Source organism: Tachypleus tridentatus, chromosome 3 (assembly GCF_004210375.1).
Source record: "Tachypleus tridentatus isolate NWPU-2018 chromosome 3, ASM421037v1, whole genome shotgun sequence".
Lineage (NCBI taxonomy): Eukaryota > Metazoa > Arthropoda > Merostomata > Xiphosura > Limulidae > Tachypleus > Tachypleus tridentatus.
This window is the reverse complement of record NC_134827.1, coordinates 83,869,321-83,895,743: the sequence shown is the minus strand read 5'-3', so window position 1 is coordinate 83,895,743 and position 26,423 is coordinate 83,869,321. Positions and strand designations below refer to the sequence as shown.

Sequence of the window (26,423 nt, the reverse complement as noted above, 5' to 3'; positions counted from 1 at the left end):
TATTTTGAATTAAACACAAAGCTACACAATGGGCTATCTGTGTTTTGCCCACCACTGGTATCGAAATCCGGTTTGTAGGAGTGTGAGTCCGCAGACATACCGCTGTGCCACTGGGAGGCACATTGTGAGTTCGATAAAATGTCGTGAAATTTCCGAATATGCTCAAACATAGTTTCAGCCTGAAATATTTTTAGTTTATTACTTATGCAATCTATTATAATAATACTCAGCTATTATCTGTACTGAAAATGTGCACGCACCTTTCTATTCAAATGCGCTTGCGTATGTAAATATATTTTAGTAGATATTCTGTACAACGATATATTTGGTTTGGTTTTGAATTTCGCGTAAAGCTCACCAGAACTATCTGTGCTAGCCATCCCTAATTTAGCAGTGAGAGGGCAGCTAGTCATCACCACCCACCGCCAACTCTTGGGCTACTCTTTTTACCAACGAATAGTGGGATTGACCGTCACATCATAACGCCTCCACGGCTGAAAGGACGAGCATGTTTGGTGCGACGGAAATTCGAACCCGCTACCCTCAGATTACGAGTCGAGTGCCTTAACCACCTGGCCATGCTGGGCCGCAGCGATATATTAAAATCTTGTCAAAATGTCCAGCGTTAGATATAGCATCGTAAATTTATTTATTTATAGTATTTAGGTAAAAGTTTAACCCTAACTGAACTAAAGCAAGAAACGTATATAAGTTAGTGTTAATTTATCGAAGGTAAGGCTGTACGTAATAAAGACTTAACTAACGTTAGGCCTAAGAGTATGTGCTTATAGATTTCGGTGTCTGCGATTAGAATTCTTTTGTACTCTTTTAGAAATCCTGTATTTAAAGAAATATTGTTACAACAAAGATACTATTGTGACCTCAAGTATTCTGTGGGTTTCTACGAGTGTATATATATATATATATGTGTGTGTAATTCAGATGTTTTCTTACTTCAGAACGTGACAAATTTCTAATAAATTACCATTGACAAAGCTGAGTTCCAACGAGAATCAGTGCAACGCCCTCTTAGAAATTTCCAGAAAAACTATCAGTGAATATTCTAAATACAAGAATGTTCAACGTGATATAAATTAGTGATTGGTATTATAAATCCCGATCAGTGGTTGACATTATAAATACGGATTAATGGTTGACATCATAAATTTCGATATTTTAAGACGTTAATCCTTTGGCGAACATGTATTTTGCATTCCTAGGAGCCACGGAAAATCGTAAAATTTGATGAAGTATTAACATATGATCTGTATTTATTATGCATTATTGAATAAATGCCGTACAACGTTGTATTCAGTGTAAATATAAAAAAAAAAACACTATTCATGTACGACCATACGGTCCCTTAGAATAGAAACAGAGGGCGTAGCAAGCACGCACGCTGTATTGATAAGCAAAGATTTCACAAGACCATACGCGATATGTAAGTGTGTATTGCTACGTTAGAGCCATATTTTATTTATTTATTTAAAGATTTGGCGTTCAGTGCGAATGTTATTTTGTACATAGAAACTTATATTGTATGCCAGTTGTTGACGAGAAATTTCATATGAAAATAAACCACTAAATTTTTGTTAGTTTTTAAATACATTTGTAAATGTAGAACGACATTTACTGATCTGAACGTAACCGTGGAAACTAATTATATTACGTTGATGTAATGTGTAATGTAGGAGAGTAGGAAAAGCAGTTTTACACGTCTTTACACACTTATTGCTGAAAATAACCCATTGAAACAGTATAGTTTATTTATTTAAAATAACCCATTGAAACAGTATAGTTTATTTATTTAAAATAACCCATTGAAACAGTATAGTTTATTTATTCAAAATAACCCATTGAAATAGTATAGTTTATTTATTTAAAATAACCCATTGAAACAGTATAGTTTATTTATTTCAAGTTAAATAAAAAGCTTCACAATGGGCTATCTCTGTTCTAACCACTACGGGTATCAAAACCTGCTTTTTAGCGTTATAAGTCCGCGGGCAAACCGCTATGCCACTGGGAATAAATAAAATAATACATAAAAAGTGCGTAAATATTATTTGCCTTTGTTTTATTACAAAATTTTTATAACATTTTAATCATTATTCATATCATTACATACATTCCGCCTCCTAGGTTTTCTTTGGTATGATTTGTTCCATCATTTATTACATTTGTACTTCCCATTTCACATCTGTAATGTTTGCGTTATTGATTATTAAGTATGCTGCCTGACTACTTGAGGAATATTTTTGTTCATGATTTTATCCTTAATTACGATGTTTGTAGTCATTTCGAGATATAAGTATAATTAATACATCGCATTGAGCCACTGATAGCATGTTTAATCGACATAGACGAATTAAATGGTTTAAAATATGCTATGGTAATTGCAAAAGAATAAAAAAATAAACAGATTTTTAAAAGACGAATTTCATACACGAGGGGCGGATTTAAACATTTATCGGAGTTTGTTCATATGCTGTATGTTCGTTTCAGAATTTCGCTTAAAACTGCAAGAGGTCTATCTGCGCTTATCCGTCTCTCATTTTGAAGGGCCATCAACCCAAACGCCATCCACAACTCTTAGTTTCGTTTTTTTTTTTCCGGCTGTTTTTGCGCGAAGCTACACATACTGATTATAACCCTCTTTTAACCGTGAGGGCGTTATAATTGGACGGTCAATCCCACTATTCGTTGGTAAACGAGTAACCCAAGAGTTTGCGGTTGGTGGTGATGACTAACTGTCTTTTCTCTAGTCTTTGCTAAATCAGGGACGGCTAGCGCAAATAGTCCCCGTGTAGGTTTGCGCGAAATAGAAAAAGACAAAAATATTCACAAAAATACTTGTTTGCAGAAGGGCAAAGCTGCGTTTTTCTATATCTTTTTTTTCATATGCTATTGATTAGGCATAAGGGCTTAAAATTTCTTAGTAGTTTTTAATTTTGTCGAAACATTTATATGGCTTTCAATGTTTTTTATCACAATTCAAATTTGAGAAATATTTGTACTTCTTGGAAAGTAAAACCTCATATTTTGATTTCGATTCTCTGGCTAAATGGTGTTTCTGTCCCGTTGTAACTAAAACTTAATGATTTATTAACTCATTTCATACGCTAGCTTGCAAGTTCTATAATTCCCACGTTTCACTCAATTAATTGGAGTTTCGTTTCAAGTAGCGAACAGGTAATGTAATCACGATTTATTACAACTTTTCGAAGATTTGTCTGTGAACATAATAACGACTTGATAACAACAACTAAAATAAGTCTATGAACGTAGAAACGATTTGATAACAACTTAATTACGTAGCTCTGTGAACGTAATCACGATGTGATAACTCAATTGAGTAGCTTTCTGAATCTAAAATGATAGAAAGAACAGTGAAAAAATAACTCGTTAATTGTGCAGTAGCCAAATTTATGAGTTATTCAATATGGTTTTCTTAGAAACTCGTGATAACAGCTTGTTTGAGACATTCTAATTTCAATTTAGCTAAATCAAAGTGAACAATCGCTAACCGCTACTCTGTTGTTGCAGGAGAGGACAATTAAAAATACGTGTATAATACAGAAAAGGAAAAAACACACACACAGTATCTGTTAAAACTATTATGCATAACTGCTTGTCTGAAGAGTCACGCAACACAGTAAAAATTTCAAGTTTATAGTTATATAATATTAAAAAGTAAAATAATGTATTTCTAATGCCGTATGCTTCTAAAGCTGGTAAGACCAACATTACGTGGTGGGTGAAACTGAGAGAGTTTGTAATTAAAAACCAATCCAGACAACATCCACCCAGCTTTTAAAGTCTGGTAGTCATGACGATGTATCTACCCTATATTTATTTTATTGTGCCGTAGTCCATGGTGTTTTCAGCTTTTAAAGTAACTGCCTTTGTTGTTGTTGTTTTTAACTGCAGCGGACTATATTGTTGTTATTCCTCGAAGGATTACACTTACAGAAGTAGATGTTGTTGTTAGCTTGGTAGTATTATTGTGCAGTGTAAAGGAAGGTTAGAGCTATTCTTTCCAGGCCGGGCATGGCGGAGTGGTTAGTGCGTCCTACAGAAGATTTCAGGATGACTCTTCCTTTCAGCTGAAGCTGTGTTTTCAGAGTAGCAGTAGACGGGCAGTAGCTCAAAACTGAAAACTGGGATATTTAAGTCATATCATTAGGGAAGACGATGTCACAGTAACAGATTTAAACTGATGTATACATATCAACGGACAAGACGTTAAACGCAACCTGTTACTGAATAATTTCGCTTAGATTTATAATACAATGATTTTATGTTGTAAAGAACAATGACGTCAGTTTGGTAGAACATCGACTGCATATGGGAGTTCCTTCGTGATTATTTGTTGTTGAATTCCGCGCGTGGCTACTCGAGTTCCAAACATACTTAGGTGCACGGATAAAACATTTTAAAAACGCCATACAACGTTGATTTGTCACACAACGAAAGTGACTTTATTAAACACAATGTTCAGACCTAAAAAAACACAAGTTTCTGCGACACACTTTTAACAAAACTTCTTTTAAGGTGCAAGAAATCAACGTTGTAAGTTTTGTTTTTAATCTATTATGGATTATGGTTGCAGTTTTTGACAACACCTTCCACAATAATTCAAACGTAAATGATTGTGAGTAAGAATGGGGGGAGGCGATAATAATGTCCAAGATGTTTATGTGTGTGTAGTGTTCAGACCCGAAAACCCAACCCAATCCTTCAAAGGACCAACTTAGATAAAACATGTAAGTTACACAATTACTTTTTGCATTTCTGAGTTTTAACGTATCTTCTCTTACCACTATTCCTTATTCATTCACTACGGATGTCAGTTATGAGAAGTCTCAACTAAACAAGGTTGAAAGTCATTAACTGTCCGCACAATTATTATTTTTTCTACTAAATTTGTTTCTATTTCCCATTCATTCTATTTTTGTACCCTAAACTTACTCCTTTTAAATAGTCTAAATCATGTTATAAGAACTGAAAACTCGGGTTTCATTAAGCCACCTAAACCTAATGTGTTTTCTGAATTATCTATGTCTTAATTACTTTTCTTATATTCAGATCTCTTCACAAATGAAACTCACTCTACTGACAATTTGAATATCTACCATGCTTATATTTATTTACAATGTAAACTATATACATGGCTACCAAGTGGCGACAGCTGGCACTCTAGAAGAGCAAATGTATCATCAGTGATGAAGTTGTATTTGAAATTACTGTGAAAAAAGAAATTATGAAAATAATAAAAAAAGATGAAAATAAGCAAGGAGTAGTTGAAATATATTTTTACAAAACTGAATTATTTTTGTTTAAATCTACGGATAATAGTATATCTTAAAAAATAAACTGTAGAGTATTTGGATAAATAAACAAACTGTATAGCACCTGGATACATAAAAAAATTTGTAGCATTTGGATGAATAAACAAACTGTGTAGCGCTTGGATGTATTGGCCTGATATGGCAAAGTGTTAAGGCGTTCGACTCGTAATTCGAGGGTCGCGGGTTCGAATCCCGCTCGTACTAAACATGATCGCCCTTTCAGCCGTGGAGGCGTTATAATGTGACGGTCAATCCCACTATTCGTTGGTAAAAGAGTAGCCCAAGAGTTGGCGGTGTGTGGTGATGACTAGCTGCCTTCCCTCTAGTCTTACACTGCTAAATTAGAGATGGCTAGCGCAGATAGCCCTCGAGTAGCATGGCGCGAAATTCCAAAACCAACCAAAACAAACTTGGATATATAAACAATATCTGAATTATTTTATTTTATTCATTTGTATAGTAAGTTGTAACCACATTATCGCAGTTACTTTAGTGAAGCAGTTGTAATATATCAATAAATTCAAGGATATCGCAATTGTAGGAAATATTGTAAAAGCACTTCAAGGTACACTGGACAATCTCGCGATCTAATGAAAGAAGTAATGACACAGTAGTCGCAGTTTTAGAGCTTACATGCCTGACAGAAATTATGCCAGTAATATTGAATTAATTTTACATAACAATTTGAAAGTAATTAAAATTGAACTACTTTGATGTACGCATTATCGAACTGGGACCTGGCATGGTCTGGTGGTTAAGGCAATGGATTCGTAATCTGAGTATCGTGGGTTCGAATCCCCGTCACACCAAATATGCTCGTCCTTTCAGTCGTGGGAGCGTTATAATGTGACGGTCAATCCCACTATTCGTTGGTAAAAGAGTAGCCCAAGAGTTGGCGGTGGGTGGTGATGACTAGCTGCCACTTCCCTCTAGTCTTACACTGCTAATTTTGGGACGGCTAGCGCAGATACCCCTCGAGTAGCTTTGCGCAAAATTCAAACCAAAACACTGTTATTTCCGACCGAGTAGAATGGTCCCTTGGAAAAAACTTTACATGAAATTCAAGTGTTTACCACCAGTCTGTACTTTTGTAAATTTGCGAGCTTGAGAAAATTGCTGCTTACGTTCTTTAATCCAGTGATTGTAGTTTTACGTCATCATTTCGACTTTTAATGCCATTACAATTAAAATAAAATATAAATGCTTAAAAAAAATTCTGTGTATTAATATGTAATAACTGAGGATAAATATACCTAATTTGATTGTATTTATACATCTCTTTAACCTTACGAATCCGCTAAAACATTTCTCGTAGTTTTATTCAAAATGAATTTGGCATGAATTGCGGCTATCAGTTATATATATATATATACAAACTAAACCCAAAATATTAAGGTTATCCATACTTGAGAACAACATGCGAGGATGCCGTAAACGCATTAAGAAAGTTCATCGACCTTTATCTGTTCACGAACCATTAATTTGATGTATATCCTGTTCTAAAGGTTTAAAAAGTTACGTTATCGCTAACGCTTTGTGTTTGATAGAGAAAGCCCTAGATCCATCAGTTATGGTGGAAGATGAAAAAACAAACAAGCCGTATAACTCGGATGAAAACCATGCGTAAGACACGCCCTTCTCCGTTCATTCTAAGCCAGATATTTATCATTGATGTGCTGAATGCAATCAACTTGAACTCTATCGCCGCCGAATTGTATCATCTTTGGTCGTTCTCTTTTTGTTCTGTACTTTGAAACAAAAGTACAATATTTGTCATCACTGAAAGTCATTGTGGCCTTTCTAAGAAGATGATAAAGGAGTCACTACACTTTTTTTCCATGATACTTGAAACAAAACATGTCAGTCGATGGCGCTGACACTTGTGATCTTTCTAGGATGGTGAGACAGGTGTCGCTACTATCTCTAAGTGTTTTGAAACAAAAGTACACATTTTAACGTCAAGGAGATTGGTTATTTCTCGTGTTTTATCTAACAAGATGATACAGGTGTTTCTGTTTTCTTTCTTTGTTATAAAACGAAAGAGCGATTTCTAACAGCACTGGTCACGCAATCTAATATTAAATATGAAATTTAGTTTCTATATAAAATTACATTTAACCCTGTCGTTTAAATATATAATACATTTGTAAGTAATAGTGTATCAATGTGTGTATTTGTATAAATAGAGATAGAAGATATATATGTGTTTAGTGTTGTTCTTAACAGTTAGTGGTTATTGTACTCCTTTCTCGTGCAATGTTTAGTGTTGTTCTTAACAGTTAGTGGTTATTGTACTCCTTTCTCGTGCAATTTGATCACGCGTTTTGACTTGTAACACACCAAAAATTAAACAGTAAAATGCCTATTTTACCCTTGTCATATTTATATAGAAATTTGATGAATCACGTTGTTTGAATTTATATTACATCAAAGATTAAATACTTAAATGTCTATTTTACTCTTGTCGTATTCATATAGAAATTTCATAAATCACCTTGTTTCAATTTAGAGCACATAGAAATTAAACAGCTAAATGCCTTATCATATTTATATATAAATTTGATAAATCACGTTGTTTGAATTTAAAGCACATCAAAAATTAAATAGTTAAGTGGCTATTTTACTCTTATCATATTTATATAGAAATTTGATGAACTACGTCATTTGAATTTATAGTGCATCAAAACTTAAACAATTAAATGTCTATTTTATTCTTATATTTATGTAGAAATTTGATACATTTGTTTTGTTTTGAAATTTCGCGCCAAGTTATACGAGGGCTATCTGCGCTAGCCGTCCCTATTTACAATATTTCCTACAATTGCGATATCCTTGAATTTATTGATACATTACAACTGCTTAACTAAAGTAGCTGCGATAACGTGGTTACAACTTACTATACAAATGAATAAAATCAAATAATTCAGATATTGTTTATATATCCAAGTTTGTTTTGTTTGGTTTTGGAATTTCGCGCCAAGCTACTCGAGGGCTATCTGCGCTAGCCATCTCTTATTTAGCAGTGTAAGACTAGAGGAAAGGCAGCTAGCCATCGTCACCCACCGCCAACTCTTGGGATACTCTTTTACCAACGAATACTACGATTGACCATCACTACTAACGCCTCCACGGGCTGAAAGGGCGAGCATGTTTGGTGCAACCGGGATTCCAACCCGCGTTCATCAAATTACGAGTCAAACGCCTTAACCCACCTGACCATGCCGGGTCCAAATTTCATAGATCATTTTGCTTGAATTTATAGTACATCATAAATGAAACAGTCAAATGCCTGATTTATCCTTATTATGTTTATATAGAAATTTAATAACTCACGTTGTTTAAAGTTATAACACATCAAAACTTAAACATTTAAATTTCTATTTTACCCTTCATATATGTCTTGTAATCAGTGAGAAAATGCGGCATCTAAAGCTATCAGTTAAAAACTTCAGTGTCTCATAATGTTAATCAGGCATCACAGTGAAAGAGGACTAATAGTCTCTCACTCTTGTAGTTACTAAATCTATTGTTTTATCTAACGATTGTTAATTATGTCTTATATAGAAATATTAGTAAATTCCTGTTATTTATTCATATTGGTATTGTCGTTTTAACGCAAAGCTATAGAATGGGCCATCTGCGCTTTGCCCACCAGGGGTATATGATCCCAGATTTTGGCGTTGTAAGTCCCCAAACGTACCGCTGAAGCGACTAATTATCTTAATTAGTCTACACTTTTGTACGTCTAATCACGTGTGGTCTGTCTGTCATAAATCCAGATCGTCGGTAGTGAAAGTAATGTTTGGTAAATTTCACTGTAGTTTTATATATGATGTGGTAAGTTTTACAAAATTTATAAGATCGCTGAACCAAAGGCACGAAGCTATTTCTTTGAAACGAAAACAAAAGTAAGAAACTTAGTTAACCCAATAACTTAGTGAAACATAATAATAATAAACATTCAACTTTTATCCAGGGGCGGATTGGAATTAAAGGGGTAATCCGGGTAATATCACATGTTGTAGACTGGATAAACAATTAACATTTAAATTTAAATCAATTTCTAAGAACGCGTCAGATGCACCAGCCAGTTCATTGTCCCGACGAGTTAATTCGCCCTTGATTTTATATCCTGCAGGTCTTTTTAACAGTTAATAAACTCGAGACATATTTACCATCGCTGTGATACAAGATTAGTACGTTCTAATCGTAAGCATTAAAGTGGTAGTAAGCTAAACAACTTACGAATCGTTGTAAATATCTAATGTACTTTGTAAAGAATTACATTCTTTCAGATACAAAAGAAAATGGTGCGTTTGTGTTCAAAATATTTAATTTGTTGTAAAACAGTTTGTCAAGAAGAGGTTTGACAATATGAGTACGTTTGTTTTATTAATTACAAAGCTACACACGGGTATCGAAATTTGTTTTTTAACTTTATTAACCCTCAGACTTACCGCTATGTCACTGGGGAAAACATCTGAATGTGAAGTATGTACTGCAAATTGTTTTGACAAAGTTATACATGTGGAGATTTAAAAAGTTGTTTTGAATTGGTTACGAAATATTTAAAAATGGTAGAAAAGTTTCGAGAAATAGACTCTCTGCTTGTATTGTTAATTTTAATGGGGAAAAACATAATTCAGTGCATATGTTTAAATATTGTGAAGGTTATTTGAGTGCAATTTTTGTTGTTGTTTGTGTAATTTTTCACAAAGCTACGCAATGTTTAAACGATAGTCTAAATAAAGATCAAACAAGTGAAAAGAAACTATATTGTTTCATCAAGATTAGGTGAATAGATTGAATAAAGTGAAGAAGAGTCTAGTAGTTCATGGTTGTTATATCACTTATATACACTAGATAATAACAATGTTCCGGATACCGTGTTGTCCTTGGAGCTGCTACATTCCTAAACTATCATACTCTTCAGGTGGCTATAATTACACATAATTGCCTAGCATCGCAGTTCCCGTTTCAGCAAGCTATTGCGAAAGACATGGAGATAAACCTTAGGTCTCACAACTTGATACACTTTCCACAGACCTTGCATTGTAAATAAACTTTAGCCAGTTTGAGTTGATGCTTAAGCACTAGGTCTGCATCAGGGAGGTAGTCGAGTGGGATTGTTAAGATTGTAGTTTCTTCAGCCACCACCATTCTCGTACGAGCCACCGTTGATTTCGAGATGTGCTTGAAAGCTTGTGAGCCGTTATCAATTTCAAATCGTTGTCAAGTATCCTGTTAACAATAAAAAGAGATGACCAGCTTCATTACATTACTTTTTTGGGTCTGAGGATTCATTTTTTAACCGTAGTATTAACTTTACGGATAAGGGCATTGGTCCACAAAGGTTTGAATAGTGATTGCAGATTACGTTGATATTTTAAACGTTCCGCTGTGATGAAAGTTGTTCTTTGTTCTTTTTAATGGAGAAAATTGAAGGCATCTTTCTGGGAAATGTTGTGTTCTATGGTTCTGTATTGTTTAACAATTTCACCACATGAATATCTTGATTCGGACACTAGTACCATATAGTTAACCTCCACTCAAAAATCTTCTGCGATGGCGCTGCAGTTTCGAATGTTTATTTATCACTTCACCGTGAACCAAATATATTGGTACTAAACATATTACCTGCGATATCAGTATATTCAAAACGTTATTATTAAGTAGAATTAATCCAATGTAAAAATGTGAAACGAAAAGAAAATAGAGCTTCAGGCTTCAGTAAACAACGGCTCCAAACGTATATCAGAGGAATATATGAAAAGACAAAAGCGTGAAAGGAAGGAACTGATTATCTTTAGATTTAATGCCACAAATAAGTCACTCCTATAACATTATCGCTATAAATAACTATCAGATATCAGCCTAGACTCTTTTCGACGTATCTCGTTATACTTAAACGTTCATTGTTCTTGTATATTGTAATATTGTTGTCACCAGTTTGAAATAAAACAACAACAAAATCCCGGCAAGATGTAACAAGAAACTGTATTGTTTGGAAACTGAAAATGTGACGCTTGAACGTAGTATTTATTACCTGTAGAAAAGAAAACGACACACTGTTATCGGTGTATGTAATGACTACACAGTTTATACGAGTTTTTACATTTGAAATAAAAAAAGGTAACTTAGGACTTTTGATAATCCTTTAGAAATATTTTATCTAAGGTGTTGTCAACTGACTATTGAGCAAAACATATATAAATGGATTTGTTCCTTTTAACTTTGGGAATAGTTGTCAGTTAGAAATACCAGAAGCTTAACCTTTTAGACTATAAACAGATGTTGTGTTGTTAGTTGCGTACTGTGTATATTATTTGATTTTGTAAAACTTTTGAAAGAAACCAAAGTAGAATTATACTGGGGCAAGAATACCTTAAATATTCTTCCCTGGTTGATTGAACAAAACAAACATATACATTACTGTTATACCTCTGGGTCGGGCATGGCCTGTTAGCGTGTGGGGATGAATATCGATAGTTCCGGTATTCGAAACATGATACTGCTGAAGGCGCGCCTTACTTTCAACAGAGGGCGCTTAACAGAAATCACTGTCAAACATGTTGTACCTCAGAATGGCTGGTATTAGTATTAACACTTATTGATAAGGAGAGAACAACGTTTCGACCTTCCTAGGTTATCTTCAGGTTAAGAAGCCACATAGTACGCTCTCAGCGTTTTGTCTTCTGTGAGCAATCGAACTCCGCATTTTAGTGTATTAAGTCTGGAAACCTACCGCTGGCCCAGAAGAAGACTCTTATTAAAAAAGTAACCCCCTTCCAAGTGGCATAGCAGTATTTCTTCGGACTTACACCGCTAAAAACCGGATTTAGACACCCGCAGTAGCAGAGCACAGATAGTCAGTTGTGTAGCTTTGTGCTTAACTTAAAGACAAACAAAAAATACTCAAAGTTCATTCAATTCCATATGACGAGCATGTTTTGTGTTTAATTATTATGGCGAAAATGAATATCGGTATTACTCACTATTGAAATAATAATTAAAATATTATTAGCGCAAATGCCCCAATTTTCAATGCCGCTTTTAATTTTTGCACGAATCTTGAACAAGATAACTAATACAACGACGAATTGTTTTCGCTGTTGTTTTATCGTATACGTACACGTAAATACATCACATTTACCTCAGGACAAATAATTTAACGCAGTAATCAAACAGCCTTGATTAAAACCCTAAGCTGGTTATAAAATTCGTCATACGAGTGTAATAAAAGGTCTCCCTTGGTGGGCTCAGCAGATAGCCCGATGTGGCTTTGCTATACGAAAAACAACAACACACATACACACATTAAATAAATAAACTGAATAATTTTGAGGCCTGTAAGATTATTACAAGAACATACACTTAAGAGTGTTCTACAATAAGGTTGAATGAAGGCATCTGGTATCATTGTTTCCAAGTGTACTACAGTGAGATATTTTGTGTGATTTTTACATGGTTTTTGAACTACACTGTACTATGTATAAATCTATAAATCTGAGCTTTTCTCATCAAAGAAAAATATGACAGAGTACACCACTGACTCAGGAACAGGGGACCTTAGATCTGTGTAGAGAGACCAAACAGGAGTAGCAATGTATAGGATGTTTCCTATGAAACGAAAACAAAATAGAAATTTGCGATTTAGAGATTCGAAGATTTTCTTTCATTAAATTTAAAAGGAAAAAACGTAGATACTGTATAATACTGAGATTAATTACATAATATCGTCTTTTATGTATAATATATAAAACAATTACTTCATAATATCTTTTGTGTGTATTGTCTGAAACAATTACTTCATATCATATTTAAGATATTATACATGAAATAATTACTTTATATCACATTTCGTGTCTGATATCTGAAACAGTTACTTTATGTCATCTTTCATGTCTGATATATGAAACAATTACTTTATGTCATATTTCATGTCTCATATCTGAAACAATTATTTAATAAAATCTTTCATATATGATATCTAACAATTTCAGGTCCAATGAATGTTTCTTCTTATGATGAAGAAAACGTGTATGCTACTGGACTAGACTTTTGTACCTTAATTTTAACTTAATGTCTATTCAGGAAGATTAAGGGATCATTAATTCTAATTTAAAGGGACTATTCTGAAGTGTCAAGAGACCATTAATTCTAATTTAGTTTATTCATGAGTGTCATGGAGTCATTAATTCTGATTTACAGTGTCTATTCAGGAGTGTCATGGAGTCATTAATTCTAATTTAGAGAATTTATTTATGGATGTTAAGAGGTCATTACTTTACTGTGGTCATATGTTAACAAAATAGTGTCGGGCTTTATTCCCGTGGCCTTGTGTTAACAAAGTAGTGGAGGGCTTTCTTCCAGTGGTCTTATGTTAACAAAATAACGTAGGGATTTCTTCTAGTGGTCTTATGTTAACAAAATAGTATAGGGCTTTTTTCCTGTGGTCTTATGTTAACATAATAGTGTAGGACTTTCTTGCCGTGGCCTTACATTAACAAAATAATGGAGGGCTTTCTTCTTGTGGTCTACATTTCATGTAGTTTTATTTGTTTTTCTCTTCACACGCATCAGTCAGCACCACCCAACCCCCACTCAACAGCAGATCTCTGAACTCTAAAAATAGGTTTCTACACCTGTGGTGGGCACAACACAGATAGCCGATTATGTAATTTTCCGTCATGGCATTTAAAACATTGCTATAACTTTATATTGTATATACAAAAAACAAGCAATGAGAGATCGAGGAGGGAGTTACGTGACTGTATGTCTTATTATCTCACCAGGTTAGCGCCTTTAGAGATTATTCATCCACTGCAGATACTTAAAATCATCGATTTTAATTTATCATTGTATTTCAATACCACAGTTTTTGTTTTTTGGAGGAAGTCCTAAAACTAATATCATTCTGTTTGTTCGGGTTTGTTTGTTTTTTTATGTACATGGAAGAGGGTGAGGTGTATAGCAACGAGTTATATTTCCTTTTAATACTGATGATTATATTTAACCATAACCTACGTCTGTTATCAGTTACTCTGAGCTGGTTGTTTGTGTAAGAGTAAAAAATCTGATACTAATTGCACATGTGCTTATTTAATTCCCTGTGACGTAACACTTAGTATAAGCTATGCTCTTACTTCATCAAAGTTTGTACCGTATGGAAATATAGCTCCTTGCTCTGTCTATAATAATAATCACTGTGTGAATAAGTAATCTTTCCCACGAATATTGTGTGAATAAAATCAACTTACCACTATAACTTCTTTTAAAATGTTTAAAATAAAAAACAAAAAACATGTCATGCCAGCGCACATAACACTTTAAGGGGAGTTTTGTATGCGTGTATTGTTTCATCACAATATAATATAAACATTCACACTTATATGTGCGAACGTTTTCGGCCGTTTCATTGTTGTAAAACAGTAAACACTAAAATTGACGTTATCTATGAGGATAATAAAAGCGACACGGTTATTCTATATATAGATATCATAGTGATAACATTATACGTCATGGTTGAGCACCTTTAGAGGTGACCTCGTTATTGTTGTTACCGCTAACACAAAATACGTAATAGTTGTTCTTAAACGTAACTTGTTCTGCGATATATCTTTAGTTTAAGTGTGATTGAAGCCATTTCTGTTGCGCTGTTTTCACAAAACTAAGATGTAATGTACACATGAGATGCCCGTAAAGAATGAGTCTACTGTATAATAGTCATATAATTCTCGAAGTTTTTGTTACTGTTGTTGTTGTTGTTTTTTAGTGGTATTAGAGCCTGAAAAACCAAGCTAAACGTTGTCTACTTCGGTAGTGATATGTGTAAAGGCGGGTACTGTTTTTTATTTTGTGTTATCGGAAGTGAAAACAATTGTCAAAATCCTTGCATGTGATGTTCGACTTTGTCAACTGTCATTTCACATTTTTCAGCCTGCGGTACGATACACGTAATTCACATAATATCAGTTAATGACAAGATTTCGTTCTCAGAACCTTAGTTGTTGTATGGAAAGAAGTACAGGAACTATTTTGACCTACAGGTAAAAGTTCGTGATCCGTTATTATATTATCCTTTCTCTGCAGTATTTATATATATGTATATACATATATTTTCAAAATAATCATTTTTAACTCCTGACGAAAACAAAACTTATTCTGTTCAGAAGCTATGCTTCGCCAATAGGGATAATCATTGAATGAAGCTTGAAATTCAAACGTCGGGTTATTAATAGAAAATATCATTTATCGACTATTTAGTTCTAAGACCAAGCATGGCCTACTAGTTTAGTGTGTCAAATTGTGATTCCGAAGGTCCAAGGGTAACTTATAGTTGCTATCTGCAAATTTGGGGGCAGAGGATGCGATATATGAGTGACAGTCAAATCCAGATATTCGATTATTTCGGTGTTTACAAGCGGTTTTCCACGTAGTGTTTCAGTTTAAAATTATGGGCAGCTGTCGCAGATACCCCTTTGTGTGAACATTCAAAAGAAACAGCAAGAGCTAGACGTCGTTTATACCACAAAATTATTTGTCGTCATTGTGTTTTAGTAAACAGCAAGATGTAAAAGGAATCCAAATATTTACATTCACGATAGTCCTATAACAAGGTAACTTTAAAGGTAAGTTTACGAACAAAACTGAAGGTCAAACAGTGTTATAGTTTAGACTGGTTTATCGATTGTTTAGAGTCTCTCGCTGGGACAGCGGTAAGTCTTCGGATTTACAACGCTAAAATCAGGGATTCGGTTACCGTCGTTAGACGCAACAAATATCCAGATATGGCTTTGCTGTAAGAAAAAAAAAACACAAACACAAAACACACACTGATTGTTTGGATTAATATTAAACACAAAGCTACACAATTGGCTATCTGTGCTCTTCACACCAGGGATATCGAAACCCGGTTTCTAGAGGCGTGAGTCCGCAGACATGACGCTCTCCCACTGGGAGAGAGGGGAGCTATATTTTAGAGAACGATAATGAAAGGTTGATTCCAGAGAACCTGAAATCAGTGTCTTTATTCTTTTCTTAAAAACAACAACAAACGACTTCTACCATGTTGATGAGTTATTACTTAGTTTTGATGCCCGTAGCTGAGTAAGCGTCGTAATATATTAGTATTTTCCATTTCGACAGTACCCTAGCATGTCCCCATATCTTCAGTGTGAGGGAATGTTGCTACGAATAAGCTTGACACAAAAACGTGGGGATTGTGGGTGAGGTACACGTACGAAACTTAAATCCTTCTCTTCGGTCAGGCAGGATTACTGGTAATAGAGTGCCTTGAGCTCACTGACTTCCCTCCAGTGTATGAGTTGAAAGTTGTTCTTTAGAGACAATACCTACTCTGCCCGCAGAAGTTTATTGCTTTAACACTGCTCATATACCACAATATAGATGGCAGAAGGGTCCACGGCTAGTAGAACAGATGATGTCTCGGTCTCCTCTGTGATGAATGAGTAAGTAAGAAGCATTATATTTAATTACACAGAATCTCCAGTGAGTTGGTTGACGGGAAGATATTTTGAGACAAGAAAGCCTGTTAAACAAGTCACGAGTCTCTGACATCATTAAAGATTGTTTCACATCACATCTCTTCTGTCTATTTCTTTGTCCCAATTCAGTTAATTTACTGAAGTCCAAAGTTACTTCGTTATTTACCTGCTGATCTTCTAATTCAAAGTTGACCTATCTAACAAAACATAGTTTGGAAGAACACCTTCTATGTGTTAGTTTAGACATAAAGTTTTTTCTGTTACTTTAAAACTGTAAATTTATTTTTGTTTAAGTCAACATTTCGAAATGATACACCCGAGTTGTATGAGAACCAAACATTATTAATTAGCATCAGACACTTACAAATATGTCTTAAGCTTTGTCTTTATCAATAAGTGTTATTTCGATTTTCTTTTCTAAAACAATAAATAAAATACAGGGCTGTATAAAGCATTTCTCAAATATTGATATTTCTAATTTCTCGTTACTCAGTATGCTTGAAATGCTATAGGTAGGAGGTTACCTCCCATGAAAGTTTGTTTGTTTTTGTTTTTTGAATTTCGCACAAAGCTACTCGAGGGCTATCTGTACTAGCCATCCCTAATTTAGCAGTGTAAGACTAGAGGGAAGGCAGCTAGTCATCACCACCCACCGCCAACTCTTGGGCTACTCTTTTACCAACGAATAGTGGGATTGACTGTCATATTATAACACCCCTCGGCTGAAAGGGCGAGCATGTTTGGCGCAACGGGGATGCGAACCCGCGACCCTCAGATTATGAGTCGCACGCCTTAACACGCTTGGTCATGCCGGGCGCCCCAGGAAAGACTCTTGATATCGCAACCTTACCGTAACTACATTACAGTTATTATTGTTTTCAGCACAAAGCTAAAAAATGAACTATCTGCTCTCTGTTAACTGTGGAAAATCTAACCCTGGAATTTAGCTTTGTAATTTGGTAAATTTACTGCAGAATAACCCGACGGCGCTCTATAGCTTAGTTTGTTTTATACAGACAACATTATAAAATTATAGCTTTTCACTTTGTTATAGTTTAATTTAGAGTTAAAAAGGCTACTCAAGTATATCTTACTTGTAATTTTCACCATGAATTGTTTGTTTGTTTGTCTTGAAATACGTGCAAGGTTACACGAGGGCTATCTGCGCTAGCCGTTCCAATTTAGGAGTGTAAGACTAGAAGGAAGACACTACTCCCCATCGCTAACTCTTGAGCTACTCTTTTACCAACTAATAACGCCCCCACGGCTGAAAGGGCGAGCATGTTTGGTGTGAGAGGGATTCGAACCTACAACTCTCAGATTACGAGTTGATCGTCCTAACCACGTGGCCATGCCAGACCCACCTTGAATGGAACTTCTTTGTTTTTTGAAATGGATGCGGAACAAGCTTTTTTTTTTCGGAAATACGGTTACTTTTTCATAAAAAAAATATTTTGTGAGGTATTCTTAAAACCGCGCATTTTATCCACAGAAATATTTTAAGCAAATAGTCAAAACGATTTTTTTCAGACTGCTTTATTTAGCTATAGGGATAACAATGTCACACAAAATGGGGATTAAAAATCCTTTTAAAATCTATCCAGCTGGTGTCATTTTGTTTGTTTGTGTACTTTTTATTGCGATATTTGTTTTATTTTAGATACTTGTTATAGTAAATCTACGAATACCCAACAATTCCTGTTTTCTATTCAAAGTTGGGCCTGGCATGACCATGTGGTTAAAGCAATCGATTCGCAATCTGAGGGTCTTGGTTTGGAATCCTCATCATACTAAACACGCTCGCCCTTTCAGTCGTAAGGCATTATAATGTGACAGTCAATCCCACTATTCGTTGGTAAAAGAGTAGCCCAAGAGTTGACGGTGCGTGGTGATGACTAGCTGCCTTCTCTCTAGTCTAACACTGCTAAATTAGGGACGGCTAGCACAGAGCCCTCGAGTAGCTTTGTGCGAAATTCAAAAACAAACAAACTGTTCAAAGTTTATTTGTTTTCGTATTTATTTGGTCAGTTTTTATCTGTCCATAGAATAGGTACAACACCTATAAACTTTCCTTATAGCCATATTACAATCACAAATTTATAAAATGTAATCCTCACTTTGACTTGCAGAAAGCAAGTTTATAGCTGCCATAGTAAGGATTGAATTTTAATTCTTGTTACACAACTAGTTGTAGCGGGATTCCTGGTTCATTTGAAAATTTGGTTTTTGTTAATACTCTTGATACCCACAGACCAAACAAGTAAGCTGAAACGCTTATAGTGATAATCCGAGTTGTCTAGGAGCTAGTTCCGTTAACTTGATCAGGTAGGTAGGTAGCAGACAAAAACGTTGCTGTTTCATAGATTTTTGAACCGTTATTATAGGTTATATTAGCGACCTATTTAACGTATTATTAATGTATATATATTTTAAATGATCGGTTTTTTACTTAGGAATTGAATAGGGTTGTTTTTGGTGTGTGAATTATTTGGAAACCTTGTCAATCTCAGCTATCAAGTACAAGCATACTTAACAATATCGGCCCGGCATGGCCAGGTGTTTAAGGCACTCGACTCTTAATCCGAGAGTTGCGGGTTCGAATCCCTGTCACACCAAACATGCTCATCTTTTCAGCCGTGGGGGTGTCATAATGTTACGGTCAATCCCACTATTCGTTGGAAAAAGAGTAGCCCAAGAGTAGGCGGTGGATGGTGGTTAATAGCTTCCTTCCCTCTTGTCTTACACTGCTAAATTGGGGATGGTTAGCGCAGATAAACCTGCGCGAAATTCAAACCAAACAACTTTAATAATATCGAACATGTTCTGGTACCTGTGTAACTATACTACCCACACCAAATAAACATGATGCTTAGATTGTAAATAGATTATGTTTATTTGTATTAGAGCAAAGCCACATTGAACTATATTCTGTGTCCACTGCTTGGAAAAACCTCTGAATATTAATTAGTGTTGTAAGTATAATATCCCAGTGATAGACCTGTTGTTAATGTAACCATACTAGCAGCACCAAATATTATTTGATATTTAACTTCACAAAATATATAAAGAACTCAAAGTACAGCATCTTTATTAGTAAACATCTTTAAATAGAATTTGGATGTTACCTTTATTTACTACGTAACGAACTCATACACATGCGGTTTCTACCAAATAGCCTTTAAAACACGGCATTTTTCATATCATACAATTTATTGAAATTTTAAATACGTCGACTTAAAAGTTGAGAAAGGCGGAAATAAAATGGTGTAAACTTTAAAAAGTAAATGATATCTTTAAAAAGTAATAGGTATTCTTAATAAAATTGCAAATAGTAGTCAATATCTTCGAGACGTATTGTATTTCATGGAATTAAAGAAGTTCAATTATCTTTGTAAAAATTCTTTGCATACGTTAATATAGTTGTATATCGCCGCATAAATGACTTATTCTCAGAGAATCCTTGTCTTTCGACAGTGCAATGCCATCATGCCATTATTAGAACATTCCAAGAAATGACTTTCGTATAACGAGAATTTTAAATGATGCAAAGCTAAAAATACATAACATGTTGAAGAATGGATTCTAAATTACTATCCATGGAAGTGGATAAAACTCGCACGATAGACTTTTTGGAACACCAAGGCTAATGTGAAATGTCCTTCGCTAATTGTAAGTAGAACTCTTATCAACAAAATAAAACCTATAGTTAAGAAAGAGAACCCTCCGAATCAAAAACTCATTACCATGAAGCTGATCGTATCTCTCGATACTGTTTATAAGATAATAAGCAAGGATAATGTTGAGTTGACCAAGCGTTCAAGCTTTAAGTGCACTTCGAAATTGTTAATTGCTTTCACGAGCAAAGTGGTTGAAAAAACTCAAAGTACACCAACCCCTTTGATGTGACCTCTTAGATGTCAAGTCTTGTTATTGGTGCTCTCCTGGACCTTCTGCCTTTTCTCTGATTAAATTTGATCTTGAAAATTGATGTCTACGTGCAGTTAAAGGTACGTTGAGACTATTCATGATGTTTTGTCCAAGATTGACCTCGTTGTCCTTGGATGAAGCTTATTATTTGGTAAATGGCAATTTCGAGAAATTTTACGCAACCGTGACCAACAAACTGAGAATGACAAACGACGAAGAAATTAGTTTAAAAGGTAGCGTAGATTGGTTTGTTTTGAATTTCACGTAAAGCAACTCGTGGGCTATCTGCGCTAGCCGTCCCTAATTTAGCACTGTAAAACGAGAGGGAAGGCAGCTAGTCATCACCACCCACCGCCAACTCTTGGGCTACTCTTTTACCAACGGATAATTAGATTGACCGTCACATTATAACACCCCCACGACTGAGAGGGCGAGCATGTTTGGTGTGATAGGGACTCGAACCCTCGACCCTCGTATTAAGAGTCGAGTGCCTGAACCATCTGGCCATGCCGGGCCGGTGGCATAAAACCTGGACCATAGTTCTTATCAAATACATTAACTCTCAGAATATTTCGAATAATCACATATGATGTTTGATGATAATTTGTCATTATTGTCATTGGTTTTTCTTTTCTTTTGTAAATTTGACTGTAAAACACTTTCAATGAAAGTGTAGAATCTTTGTTACGAATCTTCAAGTTAAACTTGAAATAAGTTTTCCTTATTGATCGGTGTAGCTAAGTTATATAATTTACATTTATTATTTATTTAAAAGAGGGTAGGAGTATAATGACGTAGTAGCTCATAAAATTCTACTGTATCTTACTTGGTGTAACTTTGTGCCGATTGCAAGAATATTTTCATTTACAATATTGTAACTTAAGAGGTTTGTTTGTTTTTGAATTTCGCTTAAAGCTACACGAGGACTAACTGGGATGAGTGAGTTGTTGTGGAAAATTTATGGAGGATGAACGATATTGGAAAAGGTTGAGAAGGCTGATCGAAAGTATTGAGATGCTGAATTGGCACCTTTTTTTTTCTAAATGTAAATTTAACCAGAATAATGTATTCAGTTGTTTTCGGTTTGGTTGAGAACAGTAATTGGATTTCCTCTCTTATTTCTTGACTCTTCCAAATTCGCTCTTCCATTTGACTCGTCTTCTTCATTGTGTCAGGCCCGGCATGGTCAGGTGGTTAAGGCACTCGACTTGTAATCTGAGGGTCTCGGGTTCGAATCTCCGTCACACCAAACATACTCGCCCTTTCAGCCGTGGGGACGTTATAAAGTTTCGATCAGTCCAACTGTTTGTTGGTAAAAGAGTAGCCTAAGAGTTAGCGGCGGGTGGTGATGGCTAGCTGCCTTCCCTTTAGTCTTACGCAGCAAAATTAGGGACGGCTAGAGCAGATAGTCCTCATGTAGCTTTGCGCGAAATTCAAAAACAGAAATTTTCATTGTGTAACATTGTTGAAATTCTATCGTTAATTGCACAATGTTTCAGTTGAAGCGCTACTGTTATGTCAGTACAATCATGTTCTATCGGCAAAATAGGACTCATTTTTTAACTATAGTTGCATTGTTTTGGTTGAAGGTCCATTGCGCTCTTAGTAAAATATGTTTTTATCGACAAAATAGAACTCACTTTTTAACCATATTGCATTGTTTCAGTTGAAAAAAATTGCTCTATCTTGTTTTAGTAATAGATTGAAACTCACTTGTTTAACTATATATATATATATATATGGAGGGCATTATATTAAAACAATATGGGAGCCTCGTTACACGTCGTTACATTTCCATTTCACTATGTCCGGTCCTGCTCTGTCTGATTATCGTGCATCTTGGCAGTAGCCCCGAAACATAGTTTCAATGCAAAAAGCTCTGTTGTAAGGTTCTATGTCTAAAGCACACCACTAACCCTTGAATTTTTTTATAATTTATCAAGTGTACTGGGACAACAATTTTTCAAAGCCTGTTTCAACAGTGCAGTCACACAGGAATCCATAGAAACTATGTCTAGTGACTTGATCGTTGTATCTCCTTATGAATTAGCATGAATAGCTGTTCTGTTCTCCAGCTGTTGAACGGAAGGCATGACTTTAAACCTTATAATGATGAACGCATACCCTATTGCTCTTGTTCAGAGACGGTGATCCTCGTTGCTTATATTGTTTCTTGTTGTCTGGGGAGCATGAACAGCTTTTGCCACTAACCTTTGTGATCGTGGATTTTGTATCTGTTACAGAATGTCACACTTCATTTACCACTGCGAGGAAACGACTTGCTCTAGGTCTCTTTGTGGATGGTCTTGGTTACTCAAGTTGACATATTCATTTGATTTCTAATGTCATTAACTACAAGAGATATTCTCGTCTTCGAAATTCAAAACATCTTATTTGAATGCATTTCTATGATCTGAATGTATAAATATTTTGCGTCCGAAAAAGCTGTTACATCCATTTCCCAAAGATGACCAACTTTCTGTGGCATCACCTCACTCCCTAAAAACAATGTGAAAATATAGTTCTGATAGATGTTATTCCACCACAACTTTATAATGACGTTGGTTGTCACGTGACTTGCTTATTTAAAATTGTTTTAATAAACGTATTCACCTTTCTGTATAAGTTGTATTCTTTCCTTTAAAGAGGTACTTTGACCCTTTATTTTCCCACCATTTTACTATTATTTTTAATAAACACTTTACTGTTACAAATATCGACGAATCATGTACAGGTTCGACAGTTTTTCCTCATATATAAATACGAGTTAGATAGTTTTTAAGGCGTTGAGAGAGATTATAAATTGATGAAAATTATGTCTTTCGCTTCCTGCGTTACACCAGCTATTGATCATGTTAAATTCGTGAAGTTTTTTCCGCTGCTGACGGTCCTACAGTGAAGGCCATTACATGACATAAGCGGAGACGAAACCTTAGGTAATGTTACACCCAACGTGACATAGAATTTATAGCGTAATTACAGGGTATCACTTTAACGTCATTCTTGAGGAAAGACTAAATTCTTTCTGGTGTATCATTATGAGCAGTTGTGTAAGTTCTGTTGTTTTCAAAAGTGTTCACGACTATAAGACTGTAAGTTGAACAATAGTAACAAATACAAAATACACAAAATACTAGTGAAATACATTCACAACTACGTAATAAATACACCATAGCAATGCTACGTAAATGTTTTTACACATAAAATTTACTTCCGAGCTAAGTAAATGTTAGAGAAAGGAAGATCATACGCGGCACTTTTTACTGTTAACGTACTTTTATGAATCAGAGAAAATTATACGTAGTAACGTAGCTTTAAAATAGTCAAATATTTCATCCTTACAGTGGCAATCAATCCGGACCTCGTTTGAATATTAAACTTTACGGTCGATGAGAGTACTTTGAGTTTCTTAACTTCTGTTCCCTCGATCCAAAACAAGTGCCGTTTTTTGTTTTATTTTGTCAAATTAACTTTCGATTTTTATTGCGTTTCAACCCGATATTCAACGAGGGATTCATCGGTAAGTCTGCAGGCATGAAACACTGTAAGCCGGACTTCAATACCCATGTTAGATAAAGCAAAAGGTAACCCATTGTGTAGCTTTATGATAAACCACAAACAAACAACTCAACATTAACTAAAATTATTTGTTACTCAGAGTTATGACCGCTCTCCGCATAACTTCAGAAAAAAGATTTAATTCACTCTCGTTAATTACTTCACATTTTGTCATTATTTTTACTTGTATTTATATTTCTGTGTATTGAAAACGTTAGGCATATTTGTTTCAAAATGTTGTGTTTGTTTCTTTTACTATTCAAGCTGCTGATCTCTTCGTAAAGGAGCGAAACTCTTACTATTTTATAATAAAATGCTGCTATTTAGCCCATGGTCATCATCTCCTTTATAATAAACAAGAAGGTTCGCGTATTTCAACATTAGTTATTAAAGTGTGTGTGTTTTTCGTATTGCAAAGCCACAAAGGGTTACCTGCTCAGCCCAGCGAGGGGATTTGAACCCCTGATTTTAGCGTTGTAAATCCGGAGACATACCGCTGTACTAGCGGGGGGCAGTTATTAAAGTAAATAATGTTTGTTTTGGGTACGAAACCTTCACATTATTTGTCAGGGCGAGTTTCAAGTAATCGTAATGATGTTCTTAGATTTACATATTTAGTCTGAAAATTATTTTTTTGGAAGATCAGATCTACTATTTCGTAAGTAGAAAGATTATTTTTAATTGCCCGTGGCGCCAGTGCATTATAATTGCATATAACGTATTCATGACGTCGTATCTGCGCCCTGAGAATGGAGAAAAATAAAATTCTCTGTGAAGGCAAACGGAAAAATCGTGACCCCTATTGCAAGTCTATATGCATACAGGATAAAAATTTCACGACGTTTTTCCAGTATCATATAAGCAAGAATTTCATTACAGTATGATGTGTAGCCATGCTTTGTTTTTCGCATAAATGAAATATCAAATTCCTGGTGCCCCAAGTTGGCACAGCAGTGTATGTATGTCTGCGGGTTTACAATGCTAGAAACCACGTTTCCATACCCGTGGTGGGAATAGCACAGATAGCTAGTTGTGTAGTTTTTATGCTTAAACTAAAATAAACGAACAAAAAAATCCTGGCGGCGTTGCATGAAAGTTTTTGGTTAAAAGGATGTCAGAACCTAGAATTTCTTATGGAATTCATATTCTTTGGATTTCTGTATGCATTTTCAAAACTATTTTTGTAGGCCTGGCGTAGCCAGATGGTAAGGGAGCTCGACTCGAAATCTTTGGTTTGTCAGCTAGAATCCCCGTCCCGCCAAATATGGTCACCCGTTCAGCTGTGAGGGCATTACAATGTTACGGTCAGTTCCACTGTTCGTTGTTAAAAGAGTAACTCAAGAGTTGGCGATAAGTGGTGATAACCAGCTGCCTTCCCTCTAGTCTTATACTGCTAAAGTATTCACGGCTAACACAGATATCCCTCGTGTAGCTCTGCGCGAAATTCAAAACAAGAAAGCTATTTATTCACCAAACTGCATTTGGATCTTTTTTATCCTTGGTACACAGTCTATAATTTCGTAGAAATTATACATTCACAAAATTAAACACAAAAAACACCAATATCACATATAATGCCACTACTTACTGACGAAGTGTCCGACGAAAATGAACGATTGCACCCAATTTTGTTGTCAGATCTTCAGGCTTAGTAAATGGTGTAACAGAAAACAAAATACATAAAATTACCCAATAATACAGTACGTTGACACTGTATCGTCACTGCCGATGATGAACAGTGTTAAAACAAATAGGTAATCTGTCATCCTAAAATTTCAACAGGAATTTCACGGATAGCAGGGATCAAGGATAAGTTCCATGTAAACGGGTGATCAGTCATTTTAAATCAGCTAGTTTATAAACGAGACGTGATAGAAGAATTAATTTAAACTCGTTAAAGAAACGTTCCGTGTAGGGTAATTATTCAAACCTGTGTGTATTTGTGTTTCCTCATAGCAAAGCCACACCGGGCTATCTGCTGATCCCCCCAAGGGGAATCAAACCCCCTGCTTTTAGCATCGTAAAATCCACAGACTTACAGCTGTACCAGTCGGGGACATTATTTAAACCTAACTAGCTA

At 35.2% G+C, this 26,423-nt stretch overlaps 1 protein-coding gene across 10 annotated transcripts in view; it reads left to right on the top strand.

Annotated features, from left to right (window-relative positions):
* LOC143247371 (myelin regulatory factor-like) overlaps positions 1 to 26,423 on the top strand; it is a 351,121-nt gene that overhangs the window by 254,610 nt on the left and 70,088 nt on the right. Inside the window, exon 1 of one of the 10 annotated variants that reach the window (XM_076495346.1) lies at positions 15,080 to 15,400. The exons of the other annotated variants lie outside the window; for them this stretch is intronic. Coding sequence (XP_076351461.1) covers positions 15,330 to 15,400 — 71 coding nt within the window. The 5' untranslated portion in view covers positions 15,080 to 15,329. Of the gene's footprint in view, positions 1 to 15,079; positions 15,401 to 26,423 lie in introns of those variants that run through there. 10 annotated transcript variants of the gene reach the window in all.